This window comes from Opisthocomus hoazin, chromosome 7 (assembly GCF_030867145.1).
Source record: "Opisthocomus hoazin isolate bOpiHoa1 chromosome 7, bOpiHoa1.hap1, whole genome shotgun sequence".
Taxonomy (NCBI): domain Eukaryota; kingdom Metazoa; phylum Chordata; class Aves; order Opisthocomiformes; family Opisthocomidae; genus Opisthocomus; species Opisthocomus hoazin.
Window position 1 is genome coordinate 56,547,625 of NC_134420.1, and position 18,823 is coordinate 56,566,447.

Below are 18,823 nucleotides of genomic sequence, written 5' to 3' on the forward strand. Positions count from 1 at the left end.
ACAGCTGCAGTTAATTGTATATATATTTATAGTGATATATTCTGCATCAGTGCTGAGTTTTTTTTATCATGGTATTTCATCAAAGCTGAGTGTATTTGGTCACCATCTCCTTAGTGCTCTGAAACAGTTCCGGAATAACTGCTGTGCTTCCATGTTTTTCATGACACTGTACGATAAAGAAGCACTTTGGAGACTTCACTGGGGAAACTCACTTGAGAGCAGTTCATCTGATGAGACTGTTAAAAGGATATCTGGCCTTTTTGTCTTACCAGGATTGCTGTCAAACTTTGTCTAACTAAAGCAAATGTTAAGCTCCTGTGGTGGAGTTGTCTTCTGTGAGATTGGTTCCTAGATGCCGAGTTTCAGCATCCGTGCAGGGACAGGAATGACCCTCACACATTGATGCAATGCACAGTCGATTCGATTTATTGGTCTGCTTGCGTGGTTATATACATTTTTCATATCTGCACACGCAATCACGCTTATTCGGATAGGCTACAGACATAAATCACGTGCTGTTCACGCACCCCACATTCCCTTATGATTGGTAACTATGCACTAACGCCAATAGCAACAGGCCGCCTGCACGTCCTTGAACACATCTTGTTTTTGCTAACCCACATCATGTGCACTATCAGAACTTTCTCAGTTGTTATTCTTAGCTGTCCTTTCCAGCGGCCTGTTCAGTTATGCGAACTGTTTTGCTTAAGTGGCCTAGTCATACTAACTCTCAAACTACATCGACCCCAACACCTAGGTAGCCGCTTCTGTGAGGATTCATTCCTAGGAAGCGTGTCTGGCTATATATTCCTTCACAGAAAAGCTGCTATGCTCTAACTGTAAGAGTCATTGGAATGGGTGTCCTCCTTTTTTGCATCATCAGCTGCAGTACTCAGCAAAGTTGATTTGTTTTAGACATTGGGGCAGGGGCAGGACAGTTGCTCATTTCTGTTTACCAAATGCAGAGTTACTACTAGTTCTGTTCTCCGTTGGAGATATTAAGCTGCAAGGCAAGACTACAGAGTGGATTCTTTGAGTAGGGTATATTTCCTTGTGAAACCAAAGATCTCTTTATGACACTTCAGGTGACCCCAGTGTGCTCATTGAAAACTCATTTTAGTGAAACAAAGCAAGACACTCAAATGCTAATGGGTATAAGATATAGCTGTTTACTGGTGATTTACAGGCTTGCTAGGTTTTTCCTGTTGAATGATAATGGAAGGATATTTTTCTTCCACTTCAAATATGTTAGGAGATGCCTGAGACAGCAAAGCCGTTATTGCATCATGTGATTTACCTGCATGCATGGATCCAGTGTTCTTCCTGAAAAACAAAATATTTCAACACTGTAACAATGCAAAAAAATAACAGCATATATTTCTGTGTATTTAGAACAGGTCCATTTTAACTCCTTTGTTTGAGTTGAATGTTTTCTTAGATTTCCTTTGCTTCCTGACTGACACCATGCACTAATAATTATCTTTCACTTCTACCTCCTAAATTCTCTCACTCTTCTTAATGCAAGTAACTTAATGCAAAAGGGAGTGGGAAGGTGAAGCCAAGCTAAGCAAAGCAGAAAACAAGCAGCAAAGAATTTTGTTGGGTTTTTTTCCCATATGTATTATTACATGTAGTAATTAATATTTATGACAGTCATATGCATATTTCCTGCGCTGCTTTCTAACACCACATGGGTATGTCTCCTGTCTGCTGAGCCTTGCTCTGCTTACTGTGTGTAGTGTGTAGCATTTGTGAGAATATTGGTTTGTTGTTGAGCTCTGAAAGTCCTTGCATGTACTTGTGTTGATTCCCAATATAATTTTGTCTCTCTGTTTGTGTTCTTAACACAGTAGAACAAAACTCCTAACCTTAGTACAAGTTCCTCTATATTAACAAAGGCTTACTTATAACATGCATTTGTTCTCGACAGTTGTTGGTTTTCATTGTTTCAAATCTTGTCACTTTAGAAATGTTGATAATGTTCCGTGAAGGTAAAGTCAAGATTTCCAAAAGCAGTCAGCACACCATTAGGGACTTCTGGATGTGCAGTGCCTTGATCCTGGGGGGATGGCTTTCAAGGTTTCAGGAGTGCTGTCCACACTGCCACAGTGCAAGTGCTTCTAGAGAAGGCTCACAGAACTGTAGTGGGACATGAGCCGTGAAAACTGGTACTACAGCTTAAAAGACTGGGGAAAAACTGCTCCCACTCATCTGAGAGTGGGTTGGTGGCTACCTTAGCAGAGTGAAATCCCTTTTCAGCATGTGATCTAAACGAAGTGCACAACAGATGAGCAGATTCACCAGGCTGCAGAAATATAGGAAAGTCACTTGTAAATTCAAGCATTCAGATGAATATTACCCCCACCTGAGCCCGAAAAGAATGACTCTGAGTGATGGGAAGCATGGTAAGATCAGTTCCACAACTAACTCTGTCCATTGTGATCATTAGTGAAGGGGATGCAGCAGTATGGCAAAAACAGTGTTGTGATGGTGGATGAGATCATCTGCTCCAGTCCCCCCAAATACCGGTTCCCTGAAGCTGGATTACGAATTATGATTACAAATAAATTTGGACCACGCACCAGAATGAGGATGGCAAGCCGACTCATCATTAATGAGGTAGGTTCATTAAGAAAACAATAAATGACTGTGAGGCAGAGTGGTTGCCAAAGAGCCATGCTCATAGTGGTTCTGGAATTCAGAGTTTCCCACGTTCCTAGGGATGAGCTAGAGCTATGTCTTTCTCTAGCAGCTATGTCACACCAGATCTGAAGGTTGATTCGCGTTTGGCGATGCTGCCTGTTTTAACGGGAGCAGTCACCAAGGAGGGACTCCATTATCTCCCTGCTGGAAGATGTTTGTTTCAGTAGGGGAGGGGGGGTGTGGGGTGTGTGTGTGCACAGTTGGATTTTCTCTGCAGCAGAAGAATTGGTTTTGATCATTACAAAAGTGGTCAGTCTAAGAAAGGATAATGGACAGGGCAACCAAAAATCAGTAAGAACTGCTCTTATACCACCAGCACATCAGGATTGTGTCAGATGTTTGCCTACCTCTTTAGTCTTCAGTGTAGTCCTCAGCTCAAAATGGAAGTGGACCTAAATATTTTCATGAGGGGAATTTGCCCTGGACACTTTCAGTTAACTCTGACTTGACATATTGTCACCACCATATATTGCTTGTTTCATACCCTGCATCTGAAGTGACAGGACTGGCCAAGTAATGCTGTTCTGAGCTTGTATGAAGTACTTGAGGTGAAATCTTTGACCTGCCAACCTTGGCTTCTATGAAGGCAGGATTTTATCCTTTGCTCCCTACAACGTCAAATATGAGAGGTTTTCTCTCTTTTCAGTAGTTTAGGAAATACAAGCTTTAGCAAGTTGTTAAAATTTGATCATCAGAATACAGTTTGTGTGTCTACCCAGCAGTGTGAATACCCCAATGAAAGGAAGACGTACTGATGTATTTGTAACAGAAGTCCAATCTAACAGTAAAACAGTGACATGTTTTGTTAGGGAGTGAGCTTGGTGGCGTACAGTCAAGAGCAGAAGATCAGATAGGGCACACAGCAGCAGTTGACTCTGTAATCTGCTTTGATCATAAAAAGAATTGTTTCTTAATGGATATGAGCACAGAGAGCTGATACTTGATAGTTCAACATCTGCAAAAAACATTCTCTAAACCAGAGCATTTTGGATCTATGTTCTGGTGTATTCCTACTGCCAAAGTTTTGCAATGTATTCAGATATGAGTTTTCTCTATTTTTAATTAGTGTGTTACTACTAGTTTCAGAATTTTTTTGCATGTTGTGCAGTTACTTTGTTTTTCAGGGCATTTCAGAGCACTTTTTAGGAAGTTACAATTTATCGTGAAAAAGAGAACATGTATCAACCCTTAATTATCTGCTCTAACAAACTAAAAAGATTTATTTTTTTGTAAAAGTATGAGATTACTGTTACATCTCACATTCTTCAGTGTATTAATGGGTAATGTATACTGATGTTTAAAATGTATCCCTGGAATTGTTGTACTATGTATTGGAACTGTAGCAGTCTTATACATGTCTGCAAGGGCAATTACAAGCTTCATGAAAGTCTTCACTTGGACGAGGGCAACAGGGGTTAGTCCTGCTTTTGAAATTACAGGTAGGACCTTTACATTTACCTCAAGGAATAGGGATTAGAAGGAGGGAGAAGAGTTGGATGTGACTAGGAGAGATCTTGGATAATGAGTCATTCATAAGCGAACTCTAATAGTGTGGAAATGTCTTGAGTGTTACCACTAGATTATGGTGCTGTTGGTGGTTGGAGAGGGAACTATTGAGTGAGAAGTCCTTCAGAATAACCACACTCATTAAAACATGATGTGGAAGAACAGATATGACAACTTTCTTCATCATGGTTTGAAAGACTCCTGCCAGTAATTTTGTGGTGGATGGCAAACACTGGCCTGATGAAGACCGGTGGGTCACAGACAGATTTGTTTGTTGCTGACTGGAAGGAAGGCTTTTGAAACATCACAGCTCACGTGGCTGGAGCTGGACAGACAGCAAAACCCAGATTTAACAAAGTCAATATTTTCCAAACTATGACAGTTTTGTCTTTGACACTGTACAGCGTCAGCGGTTAATCCAGTCTGCCAATGGCTCAAGCAAACCACTTCAGAATGGGAGACATGAGAATATTGAAAATGGGAACATCCCTGTGGTGAACCAAGAGGAGGAAAATGAACAGGACAATCTATCTCCCTTTTCATTGCCAGGTAAGGCTTACTTTCCAGGTGTTTATAGTAAGGAAACAGAACATAATTAAAACGCCAAACAGTGGATTGTAAGAAAAGACAACATAAGGGGGGAGAGAGGACGAAGGGGATTGATTTGACTGTCTGAAGGCTGGATTTTATGAGAGTAAAACTGGGTTGGAGTCTATATGGCTAAAAGCAGACCTTAGGAAAGTGTTTTCCAGCCATCATGCACAATAACGGTAGAAGTGCTGGCTTGCCAGAGGTGAAGAGAAAGCAGGTAAGGCAGATTTGTACTAAAAAAATGTGTCAGACCAACCCAATAAGCACGGCACTGGTAGTAATTTTGAAGTCAACAGTTAATAATGGCCTGCTGCAGATTGCTAGGCCCAAGGCAGCTCTGGGTGTATAAATATATGATAACTTGATTTGATGACTGTAGGGAAGGCTTCTTGGATAAGAGGAAGAAAGTTTTAGGGGGAGAAAGAGTGTTTAACATCTTTGACAGTGTTTAAAATTCTTAGAATAGCAGTATGTAATAATATTCGCCTTTTGAAATTTTTGGAAACTCTTTGGTGTGAAGGGCTATATATAACTAACCTTATGTTGGTGCCCTTAGCATATTGCAGGTTGACTCTCCCCCAAATGCTTTGGAGATTGGACAGCAGAGATTAGATTATCCCTTACAGACACGTAGCCAGTAGTCATCCGTCACACTGTTTAACACAACTATTAGTTGGCATAAATTAATATCACATGCAGTGAAAAAGAAGGAAGAATTTTCCATGTTGTATGTGATCCTAATTTCTTAAAGATCCCATTGCTCTTGGTTGCTGTCATTTTAGAGGAGATGTTTGTGACTGAACAAACACTGAAGCATACTATGTGAGGACTGGATAAAACCATATGTTTTCATGTGTTACTGTACGGCATGCTCCTACAGGAGCTTCTTGCAGTCAGCAGTTATGGACTTTCATCGGGGGTGAAGAATGGAAACAAATTTATTCACTGAAGATAGGTGCGTTAGGTGGCCTCCTGATAATCACTGAGATAATGTAAAAACTGTTTTTTGATTGTGTGGTGAAATAAGTGGATTTAAGTCAGCAATATGCTTGTGCACATGAACATGTTGTTAATAATAATAACAACAACAAGAACAGTAACAGTAATAAACAACATCTAAACCCAGAAATGTCACCTCAAACCATCTTAAAAATGCAGGATTCAATACACGTGTTGGCAAAGAAGATTTTTTTAACTGAGTTGGTTTTAACCAGTTTTTGGATTCAAGTTTTAATTAGGGCAGTGTAATCATGCATTTCTTCTTACATTCTGGGACAATGCAGAAATCTTAACATGTGGCAAACATTACCTGGAGACCATATTTGGGTTTGTTTAAGACTCAGACAGCTTCTTTACGAATAAAAAATAGATTTCAAAATAAAGCTTCCTAAGTATGTGACATTCACAATAGACAAAATATTATGCCATTGGCCTTTTTTGAATGCAGTTTTTCTGCATTATTGAAAAAGTCTTTAAAGATAATTGAGGTGTATCAGGTCAAAGTGGAACCACTGATGATACAGTTCATACTGGAATGGAGCAAAAGTTCAGCATGAACTCAGAGAGTTGCATAAAAGTGGTAAAGTGATTTTTTAAAATCCTTGTCATTATCTTCAGATTTTGTTACTCATGTTGTCTGGAGATTATTATCTATTGGTTGGATTCTCATTGCTCAACTCATATGTTCTGAGGGAGAATTCTTTTATTTTTGCTTTCAGAAGTACCAGTGTAATAACATTGGAGAAACTGTAAAGAACCTGCATCATGCTTTGTTGTTGTTTAAGTACTGTGGCACAATCAGTAGCCTAAAAAAGTCCTGACATTTAAAACTGGCTTTAGGGAAAAGGTAGTTTGCAGAGAGCTTCCCAGAATACCTTCTGTTTTTCTTTTGATATATTTTCAGCCCAGGAAGAAGGCACATACATTTTCTAAAGATCAGAAGTTCATGTATTCTTTTAGTACTGTAAAGAGCTCTGTGAAGAACAGGCTTTCACTTTCCAATAGGACTTTCCAAGTTAGCTGCTTGCAGTGTGCTAAGTAGAAAATTCACTCTGGTATTTTAAGAGCTGCAAAAGAAATGGTTATGAATTGACCCAAACCCTTTTTTCTGCTGTTCTGTAATCACCTTTTTTGGCCTAGTTTGGGGGTTGACTTCACTCCTTCAAATTGCTTATTCTAGATCCTTTTGCAAGAACAAGTTTTTTCTGAAACAGAAGTAAATGTAAGTAAAGTTTAAAGCACTACATCATCTCTGAGTGATTCCCAGTAATCATTTGCCATCTGCAAGTTTTGCTTATTGTTCTCTTTTATCCTCTGTCAACAGCAGTGCTTAGCAATAAATGTAGGGCTTTAGCACACAGAAATAGAGAATAAAATTGCTACATGAAAACAGTCTCCAACTATAGCATCCAGCCTAGATCCCGTATGTCAGACATCCAGAGAGATTCACCCCCGGGGTATGGTTCAGGCACATCTTAAAACAGGAGACAACATACAGTTTTTGTGGAAACTACATATGGTATCATACAAACCGGCCTTTGCCTTTGGTTACTCTGTGGGAAGAAACAGTGTCTTTAAAAGAAGAAGTTCTTTCTTGGCCTGAACTTTAGGCCATGATGATTATCTTCCAAGAGAAAGGCTTGTGTGATGCTTTACAATTAGATTACTCTCCAGTTGTTCAGAAACAGGTCTTAAGCTTTAAAAAAAAACACCACAGATCAGAATAAAGCAGGATGAAACTGAGCAGGCATATGTTGACAACAAAATGATACGTAAAAGCCTTTGCATAGCTCAGTAGTCTTTTAGAGCCCACACTTAGAAAAGCACTTCTGTGCAGCTCTTAATGGATGCTTAAATCCTATTCACTGTCACGTGCTCAGGATCCTTTAAAATGCTCGGTGTTCTCAGCTCCTGCTGGTTTCACAGAAATTAAGAACTCCGCTTACAGGATTGGACCATGGATGCTTTATGTAAGTCGTGATAGTGTTAGCTAAAATAGGAAGAATAATTCCCATAGCTAAAATGAGATGGCAATAAAAGAGATTAGCAGTCCTGCCCATTTTTGTATGGATCCAAAATATGAAGACAACTTGTAGGACAGACACAAAAAAGAATTAACATTATCTACTAAAAATGTAAAAAATGTTTGTACTTGGTCAAACCAATTATTTGTCTTGCCCAGTATTCTGACTTCAGTCATGACTTTATGAAGAAGCCTGGGGAAGAATGAGACAGGACAAGTTGGCCTTCAACTATTTTCGGCTGAAGGAGCTTCCTGGACTGGGTGTAATGTCTGAGTGTTTAAAAATCCCTAATGTATTATTCTTCATTAACCTGTCTGATTCTCATTGAATCTTTGCAAACATTTAACACCCACAATATCCTTTAGGAAGGAGTTTCATGGTTGTGTAAAGAACCATCTCTTTTTACTTGCTTTGAACCTGGCTCCTACTAGCTTTGTTTGATGTCATCTTTTATTGGAAAACACAGGGGACAAAGCAAACCCCATGTGCCTCACTTGAACACTCAGGATGCTGTAGCATATATCCCCTATGGAGCTGTATGTCCTGAAAGTTGAGCTAGAGACAGAAGAGAGTTCCCTGTAGAAACCTCTGTAGTTTCTGTCTCTGCAAACACTGATGCAGGGAGTTCTTTTAGCTTCTCTGCAATGCCTGTATCTTCTCTCAGTGCTCCTTTGTACTTTGATCACTAGTGGATCCAGCAGACTTCCTGCTCCTAATATATTTGAAGTAAGATTTATTATGAATTTTGATATCTCTTTGTAGTTATTTCTCAGACTCTCTTTTTGGCCTGCTTTATGGTGCTTTTGCCGAAGTTTGGAAATGTGACTTAGGTAGCCGAGTTAGGAAGAGAGCTAGTTTCCGTAGCTTCTTTGATGTTGCAAGAGAGAAGTTCTTCCAAGAAGGTGGTTCAGAGCAGGCCGTAAATGTAGTATTCTGAAATGCTTTTTTGGAAGAGCTTCCTCTTGCTACTGCCTATGTAATGACACATCTACCTTAGATTTTTATTTCAGAACACAAGTTTGCATCTGAGGCACATCTCACTGTTGTCCTCATGTACTGTACTTTGATTGTCTTTATGTTCTTGGAGCTCACAAACCAGACTCCTTTTACAGAAAACTAAAATGGAAGGTGTGCTCCAGAAGAGCAGTGAGTGTGCTTTGCATTGGAGGAGGATACACAGGATAAATTGGAAGAGAAGTGGGCAAGGAATTAATTCAGTAACTCATCACTTCATTCTGAAAGGGCAAAGAGGGACTTCAGGAAGTCTATAAATCCCAGTTGTCCCTTAAAAAGAATTGATAAAGTAGACAGCAAGGTTAAAACATACAAAATAAACCATGCCAAAATCCTAACAAGTCAAACAAGATGAGAAGCAGCTCTGCTCAATTTGCATTTTATTTTCATTGGATATTGTCCTGTGTAAACCTGTAGTAAATCTGAGACTAGAGCTGGTTTCTGCATACTGGAGCAAATTCTTTTTTCGGGACCAGTTCCCACTTTACTAAAAATGTGTCTTTAAGAGAAAATTATTGGCATAAATCCAAATATGCAAAGTGTGATAAAGGCACAGGCTGACAACAGAAATCTGAGTTCTGGACAGATGTCACGGTTTGGAATTTAGAACTTGTATTCTAGAAAATGGAACTTCCGAGAAAAGTGTAAGTAGTTTGGAAAAGAGTCTGTTTTGGATGAGGATGAGAAGTAAAACCTCGGTATTTTCCACAGAAAAGAAGAATTGTTTCCAAAGCTCTGTTGCAGGAGAATTGCAGTAAAAATGTTTTAGTATGTCAACTGCCCCTTGGAAGGCTGACAAAGGTTGAGCCTTCTTGGATACCCTTTTACACACTACTTAGCCTGTCTCTGGTGTGGTGAGACAGAGTGTCTTGCCTCCACAGTTCCGTGGGAACATTGCAGAGCTGAAATCAATAATGATTTTTCCAAGAAGGTGGAGAGGCATCTGCTGTGTTAATTTTCCTAACAACGAATAGAAAACCATTTTCTCAGCAATATTTTATTTTGCAACAAAGGCAATTTTCAGTGGAAAATAATGGAAAATTCACAATGGATCTAGTTTGTTATATCTATTTCAGTTTCTGTCTTGAGCCCCATACTTGAGACAAAAATTTATATTCCTCTGTTGTGTTTTGGATACTGTAAATCATTTCAGTACTTAAAAATCATTTCAGTACTTAAAGGGAGCCTATAGGAAAGATGGGGACAATCTGTTTAGTAGACACAACAGTGATAGGACGAGGGGTAATGGTTTTAAACTAAAACAGGGTAGGTTTAGGCTAGATATAAGGAAGAAATTCTTTACAATGAGGGTGGTGAAACACTGGAATGGGTTGCCCAGAGAGGTAGTGGAGGCCCCATCACTGGAAACATTCAAGACCAGGTTGGACAGGGCTCTGAGCAACCTGATCTAGTTAGTGGTGTCCCTGCTGGCTGCGGGGGGCGTTGGACTAGATGACCTCTAGGGGTCCCTTCCGACCTAAAACTTTCTATGATTCTATGAAATGCCCAGAAATGAATTAGGCTTTCAGATTGGCTAATGTATTAAAGTTTTCCAGTCAGTCTCAACTCTGATGAACAATAGCACTTTCTAGCAGAAATTTTCTTGCTCTCTGGGTTGTTACAAAGCTCTCAGTGTGAAGGTGTGTTTTTTACTGTTGCACATTTTCAGACTGAGATTTGAATTAATACTGGGAATGATACGTGGGTGTAAATATGTCTTTGTAAATATAAAGTCTAAATAGGCCCAATGGGACAGGTGATTTAAAAATCACTTCTCACTGGGGGAAAAAACAGTTGGATTTTTTTTTTCCAAATGAAGAATTGTAGAGAGATTTAAAAAGATAAAAAATTAATTTAGAAAAAGTGGAGCACCAAAAAAATTTGCCACAGTAATCTTCCTAGGCCAGCCTGGACATGCCTTATTTTTCTTCTAAGTTTGCCGTCGTAAAAAGCAAGGAAACCCAGAAAAATAGAAATCAATAGTAAACTCCAGGAAGCTTTTCTCATTTTGCAGATGGACTGAAATTAGAGAGAACCTTTCCCATTTTTCAAGTTCCTTTAAATTAGAGATTTATATGAATTCTTAACAGTGCAGTTATGAAAATTCTACATGAAAAGCAGCATGGCCAGCGAGTCAAGGGAGGGGTTTCTGCCCCTCTACTCCACTCTGGTGAGACCCCACCTGGAGTCCTGCATCCAGCTCTGGAGTCCTCAGCACAGGAGAGACATGGACCTGTTGGAGTGGGTCCAGAGGAGGCCACAAAAATGATCAGAGGGCTGGAACACCTCTCCTGTGAGGAAAGGCTGAGAGAGTGGAGGCTGTTCAGCCTGGAGAAGAGCAGGCTCCAGGAAGATCTTATTGCAGCCTGTCAGTAGCTGAAGGAGGCCTACAAGAAAAATGGGGACAAACATTTTAGCAGGGCCTGTTGCAACAGGACAAGGGGTAATAGTTTAAAAGATGGTGGTTATAGACTGGATATAAGGAAGAAATGTTTTACAATGAGGGTGGTGAAACACTGCTATAGGTTGCCCAGAGAGGTAGTGGAGGCCCCATCACTGGAAACGTTCCAGGTCAGGTTGGACAGGGCTCTGAGCAGCCTGATCTAGTGGTAGATGTTCCTGCTCATTGCAGGGAGGTTGGACCGGATGAGCTCTAAAGGTCTCTTTCAATCCAAACTATTCCATGGTTCTATGACTAAACACCCATTATTATTTGGAGCACTTTCAAGTTTGTGCCTCTGGTTCAACTTTATACCAGAGGAATCTCATTGGTGTGATGCAAGGCTGCTCCATGTTACAAACTAAAATATAGTAAATTGCAAGCCAAAATACAGTAAATGGGGACAATCAGGACATTTACTTCACGGCTACACTCGTGCTCTGAATGAAAACACAAATGTAATTTCACACTTTTGTACGGAGCTCCTCTCAGCTCTGTGTGAATGTTGCAAATAGGACAGTATTTTTCCTGTAAAAGACACTTTCTTTAGTGCCTTAAGGAAATGTTCCTTTCCTCTCAGTGCTGTGATGTTTGTGGTTGACTTTGTTCACTAGGACACTGTCTGTATGTAAAAGTAATTATTGTGAGCATAACATCTGGAAAGATGACAAGCCCAGAAATAGATTGAAAATTAGAAAAGGGCTCTTTGTTGTAGGGCTGCCACTTCATTTTCAGAAACATTGTAATCAGGCTCTTCTGTAATGATACCTCTCTGAAATACCCAAATATCTGGAGAAACAGAAAACTGGATGTATAAAGTAGGAAAAACGACTTCATGGAAAAAGCCTCATCTTTCTGCTTTACAGTAGGGTAAAGTGAACAGAATATAGATGATGCTTACTGTAACAAAGCTGTATTCCTTCATTATTGTTGTTAGGGGTGCAACAAATAAAATACAGCTTTCCTCAGCTATGTGGGTTGCTGCAGGAGCCTTCAGACCCAGCGGTCACAGGAGTGGCCAGTAATGCTATTAAAACAACTGAGCTAGGGTCTTGTAATGGGACTGTTTGTCTGATTTTACAGAACAGCTATGTATCAAATAATAGCCTTAATGAGGATGATAATTTTCTTCCTTGCAGATGTACTAGGAAGCTAAGCAACAAACATAAAACATTTTGTCATGAAATAAAAGCATACCCCAATTTAAGAAATTTATCACTAAATCATTTTAATGATTATTTTAGAGTGGGTGGTCAAAAACAAAATAACAGAGCAGCACAAGAAGTAATTTCAAAAGAACTGAAAAATGATAAATTAAATTTTGAAGCTGTATATAGTTTGTGCATGCATCTAAGCCAGGTGAAATGAATGAGGTCATCTGTTTCCTGAGGAAATGAAGTCTCATTTTAGGGAGGATACTGCTAAACTTACTTACTAAATTCTTACAAAACTGCCAAGTTACAGCATAAGAGTAGACTTCTTTGGCACTGGGTGCCACACAAGTTCCATGACCTAGCATAGTAGGAGCTGTAGAAAATTGCCTGAGGAAGAACTGAGGCCAGATATACTTCAGACTTTATCTAATAGTTTATAAAAGCTAGCAAACTTTGACATGAAAAAGACAATGTAAAGTGTGTCAAATAGGCTGCTTTGGCCATGGTGGCTCAGAACTATTTCAGGGTAACTGCAGATGGCCAGTTAGCTTCTTTGTTAACCGCACAAAACCCAGAATTACATGCAGTTGTTGTTCCCCGAGGTCTCAAACCTCGTTGCCAGGTAATGAATGCAAATGTCACTTCCACAAACCATCTAGTTGTAAAAAACAGTTCTGATTCGTGATGTTGTGTGGATAAAGCATCACCCCCAATAGAGCTAAGAATTTTAATCTGACATAGATCCATTTAAACTGAGCAAAGATAAGGGAAAGGCAAGTCCACCTCCACTAGTATTAATTTTTCCTGGAACTGAGCAAGCATAGCAGTACCAGTGGTAAGGCACTGTGAATTCTCACAGTTAAGCATTTGTTTAAGTAATTCAGGGCACTAGACGGGATCCCTGATAAGATACATATTCCCCAGCAGAGGCTGAGTGCATCTATTTATTTGTTCTCCAGGCAATTTTGTTTCTTTTATTCGTGTTATTGAAAAGAGTCTGTCAGATTACACCCACATCTGATCAGAATCGGATCCTTAGTTTTTTCCTGTCAAACAGCCGCCCACTCACCCCGCATTTGGAATTACATACCGAGGAAATTACTGGGCTAGGCTATGCTGGCTTGTTTGACTATGAACAAAGATTAGCAACTTGGGTAGACAAAGAGCAGAAATTAACTAGCAGGAGTCTTTTAGTGATCCAAACTGTAACAAACTGAACAGGAGGAGGTATAAATTACATAAGATATTTACAGCCTTGTTAACAGAATTAAAGTGAGATGTGAGCTAAGAGGTGTCATTGTCTGGACAGAACAGATAAAGATAACGGTTTTAAAAATCTGTATGTCAGTAGAAGTAACCAGAGGGAAAAAGGACTTTCCTGTAAAATCTGTAATATATCCCCAGTGACATGTAAATTTCTAGAATTAGAATTGACCCTAGGAGACTTCAGAAGTTTTGTGTTAGAAGTTCCACAGCCACAAGCTAAATGGGAATAAAGAGCCAAGCTTAGTCCAAGATTTCCTGGTGGGTTGATGGCATCTCAGAATTCATGAGGAAATCTCAAGTTGAGGAGCTGATTCATAACTTAAGCAAGACAATTTATTACTAGAATACATACTGAAGTAAATTAATAAAGACTTGCATTTTAGATCTCAGGCTGGCGGCTGTTGTCAGAGATAACAAAAAATGTTTAACAACAAAAACAGGGCCAAGGAGAATCTCCATCCTTTATTGGATGTGGGGGGGAGCATTGCCACCAAGAATGAGGAAAAGGCTGAGGTACTTAATGCACTCTTTTCCTCGGTCTTTAATAGTCAGACTGGTTATTCCCAGGGTATTCAGCCACTGAGCTGGAAGACAGGGATGGAGAGCAGAATAAACTCCCCATATTCCAGGAGGAAGCAGTTAACAACCTGCTACGTCACCTGGACACTTACAAGTCCATGGAGCCGGATTGAATCCACCCAAGAGTATTGAGGGAGCTGGCAGAGGAGCTGTTCAAGCCACTCTCCATCATCTATCAGCAGTCCTGGCTAACAGGGGAGGTCCCAGATGACTGAAGACTTGCCAATGTGACACCCATCTACAAGAAGGGCTGGAAGGAGGATCCCGGGAACTACAGGCCTGTCAGCCTGACCTTGGTGCCGGGCAAGATTATGGAGCGATTCATCCGGAGCGCGCTCACTGGGCATGTGAAGGACAACCAGGGGATCAGGCCCAGCCAGCATGGGTTCATGAAAGGCAGGTCCTGCTTGACCAACCTGATCTCCTTCTATGACCAGGTGACCTGCCTAGTGCATGAAGGAAAGACCGTGGACGTCATCTACCTGGACTGTAGCAAGGCTTTTGACACTGTTCCCCACAGCATCCTTCTGGAGAAACTAGCTGCCCATGGTTTGGATGGGTGTACTCTTCGCTGGATAAAGAACTGGCTGGATGGCTGAGCACAGAGAGCGGTGGTGGATGGAGTTAAATCCAGCTGGCAGCCAGTCATGAGTGGTGCTCCCCAGGGCTCAGTTTTATTAGTGATCTGGATGAAGGGATTGAGTGCTCCCTCAGTAAGTCTGCAGATGATACCAAATCGGGCAGGAGTGCCAATCTGCTCGAGGGTAGGAAGGCTCTGCAGAGGGATCTGGACAGGCTGGATCGATGGGCCAAGGTCACTTGTGTGAGGTTCAACATGGCCAAGTGCCAGGTCCTGCACTTAGGTCATAACAACCCCATGCAATGCTACAGGCTTGGGGAGGAGTGGCTGGAGAGCTGCCCAGCAGAAAAGGACCTGGGGGGGTTGGTCAACAGCCGGCTGAACATGAGCCAGCAGTGTGCCCAGGTGGCCAAGAAGGCCAGTGGCATCCTGGCTTGTATCAGGAACAGTGTGGCCAGCAGGAGTAGGGAAGTGATTGTCCCTCCAGTACTGTGTTCAGTTTTGGGCCCCTCACTACAAGAAGGACATTGAGGTGCTGGAGCGTGTCCAAGGAAGAGCAACGAGGCTGGTGAAGGGTCTAGAGCACAAGTCTTATGGGGAGCAGCTGAGGCAACTGGGTTTGTTTAATCTGGAGAAGAGGAGGCTGATAGGAGACCTTATCGCTCTGTACAGCTGCCTGAAAGGCAGTTGAAGCAAGGTGGATGTTGGTCTCTTCTCCCAAGTAACTAGCGACAGGACAAGAGGCAATGGCCTCAGGTTGCATCAGGGGAGGTTTAGATTGGGTATTAGGAAAAAATTCATTACTAAAAGAGCGGTCAGACATTGGGAGCAGGCTGCCCAGGGAAGTGGTGGAGTCCCCATCCCTGGAGTTGTTCAAAAAACGTGTAGATGTGGCACTTCAGGGCACGGTTTAGCAGACATGGTGGTGTTGGTTTGACGGTTGGACCTGATGATCTTAGAGGTTTTTTCCAACCATAATGATTCTGTGTTTCTATGATTCTCTTCCATGATTTGGACTCACCAAACTAAATTAGACTAGTAGGTAGCTTCATAAATTACAAAAATGTTATTGATTTTTAAATGTTTAATATTTTACTTCATTGCATCTGGTGCACATTGGATCAGAGGACAGATTTCAATCTAATTAAATTCACTGAAAGAAACTCCCATTAAACAAATCCTAAATCCCAATGTCTTTGCTGAAAGAAAATTCCTGGTGAAATTGATAGGAGCTTTCACTGATTATTACCTGCCCTTTATAATTTAGCTAGATGACTTCACTGGAAGATGTACCTGATAATTTTCCTCAATGCGATCAACCATTTTATTAAAAATGGCATGTTTTGTTAGATTTCACGCATATCATTATCAGTTAGTGATAGAAATCCTTACCAGCATAATTGTAAAACAATGTAAGGAAAATCAAACAAAAACGACCATGCTCTTGGCTGTGATACTCTGGTTTATCCTGGTAAACAAATTTGTTATCCTACTTGCAGAATATCTCATGAAACATATAAGTGCCCCATTTATTTATGGCCCAATTATAAGATAATTTTCTTTTATGTATTGAGATTTATGTGCACATTTACAATATTTTACAGGTTTATAAAATGAGAAGGTATGCTTGTCTTCAGCAATGACAGTTCTCTGGTATTTCTCATTGATTTTGGAGAGTTGTCCAAGGGAAGTCAGTATTTTTGGGTTCCTTCTGTAGAGGATAAGAGACCATCTCAAGGTGGTGCTATATGCAATTGGATAGATTTAACCAGTCTAGACTTCCTATGTATCAGATTAAAAAGTTCTGCCCAAGTGATCACAGTGAAACAAGTTTGTCTTGTTCATAGTTTGGGTCTGCGCTTTTGTTTTCTGTCAAAGTATTTTCTGTTGCTGCACAGAAGGTACAGGTTATTTTCACTACAAGAGTTTCCATCTTTCTTTTTAAAAGGTGAGGGGGGGCATGGGGTTTTTTGGTTGTTGGTTTTGGGTTTTTTTTTAATTTTTGGATTAATAGTAATACAGGTATTTGAAAGAGCAACAAACCTGACTGTTAATTTTAGTTTTAAAATCAGCCATGCTTTTAAATTATTGTAATTCTTTCATGGATTTACATAGACCTTGGCAGGCTTAACTGTAAGATTCCGGATGTGCATGCAGAACTTGGCTGAGAGTGATGAGACCAAGTATAAATGAAAGGTATACTGGAAAATGAGCTGACATGGGATCTGCTGGGATCATTTGCTGTGTTCAGAGAGGTGTAATTGGGCCTGGGATAGTGATGGGAAAGCTAAAGTGGTTCTTTCCTTTCTTTCCTGCAGATGGAAAAATGAACAAAATTAAATGGATTTTGACATGGCCATTGATATTTGTGCTCTTTTGCACCATTCCAAACTGCAGCAAACCACGCTGGGAGAGGTGTTTTATGATGACATTCATCTTATCCACTCTCTGGATTGCCTTGTTCTCCTACTTCATGGTGTGGATGGTAAGTGCACGTAGCAGGGCTTCCCATACTGAGTGAAATGTGCATCTCAAAACAGATAATATATCTTTTCTCTGTTTGTTAAAGAAAGGCGTGTAATTGTAGTACAGTCTCTTCAGCTCATACTCTAATTATTATAATTCTAGCTTTCTGCTGCTCTTTTCTGCACCAGTAATTGGGCCTTTACTGTACAGGGGCCAGTACTGTACAGGAAGGTGCCATCCATCCACAGGAGGATGTGGATATCCACATCTACTAGTGGAAGGGAGTTTATACGAAAGTGTTTAACTCTCAGCTGCTGAGACATCCTTAGAAATTTGGCTACAGGGTCTGATGCTGAAACATGCATAAAAAGGCAAAATTTGAAGACTCAGACGTGGTGTAAAACACCTTGAATATTATGATTGCTGATATGTTACTATTTGCCCTCAATCTGTGAGAAGCTGTGTATCAGGTGTAGATCTGTAAATTGTTGTCAACTCAGGAGCACACTTGCTTGAAGAATTGAATTAGTTCCTATTTTTTTCTTACCCTCCAGTTTCTCAAGTTTATGTTATCAGTCTGAGAAGAGGCGTGAACAGGAAAGCTCCTCACATGTTTTCTGTGATGGAAAAATTAGCCATAATTTTGAAGTATAGAAAGTTACCTTTTTCTGCACTAAAAGATGGAAAACCAAAAATTTGTGTATACCTATAACTGCAAGATTGGTAGGATGTGCTGCTGAGGAATTTATAAACCCATTTTTCCTTTTGAAGGAAAGTACAGGGAAGAAACCTTCAGCTGGTTTCGTACTGGAATATATATAGTCTCACATATGTACACTCTTAGTCATATATATAGATATACAGATATACTCTTCTAGTCATGCATGCGGAACAATTTTTGTTCATGAGCTTCTCAGCTGCAAAATCTTTATTGGGTGGAGAACATCTCTACCTTCCTCAGATGTATCAGGCATTTGTGAACTGCTTTATATATATGTTTTGTCTCCTGGGAGATTGTGTTTTCTATATACCTTTTGCCGCTTTCTATAGAAGTTTTGCATTGTAAAGTAATCCTTTTTTATCTTCACATAGACTGTATTGGAGAAATTCATATGCCAGCCACTCCTTTGGCCTGGCATAGTGGTGCCAAAGCCACGCATTTGTTTCATACTATACGTCCTTTGCAAGGCCACACTCTGTACCTTGGTTCCATTTGTCATATCCGCTTCACAAATGAGAGATGTGCTCATGAAGGCTGCAACACAGCTTATTTTAAGAGGCAGGCAGACCTTAATACCTCGTTACCACTTGCAGCAGGAGAGTCATGCCCACTCATATTTCTGAGTCACAGCTTGCCCCTGAGACTAAGATTTGTGAGCGGGTTCCTAAAATACACCTTTGCTTTGACAAAGGGTCCAGTTTTCCTCATGTAAGAGACTGGCAGACTATTTCAGGAAAACAACACCGGGCCTTAAAGACTTCCACCTTTAGTAGTCTCAGC

At 40.4% G+C, this 18,823-nt stretch overlaps 1 protein-coding gene across 3 annotated transcripts in view; it reads left to right on the forward strand.

The window, feature by feature from the left end:
- SLC24A4 (solute carrier family 24 member 4) overlaps window positions 1–18,823 on the forward strand; it is a 100,036-nt gene that overhangs the window by 69,352 nt on the left and 11,861 nt on the right. For all 3 annotated transcript variants that reach the window (XM_075426206.1, XM_075426207.1, XM_075426208.1), the window contains 3 exons: window positions 2,450–2,619; window positions 4,614–4,758; window positions 17,175–17,341. In XM_075426206.1, the coding sequence (XP_075282321.1) occupies window positions 2,450–2,619; window positions 4,614–4,758; window positions 17,175–17,341 (482 nt within the window). The remainder of the gene's footprint in view (window positions 1–2,449; window positions 2,620–4,613; window positions 4,759–17,174; window positions 17,342–18,823) is intronic.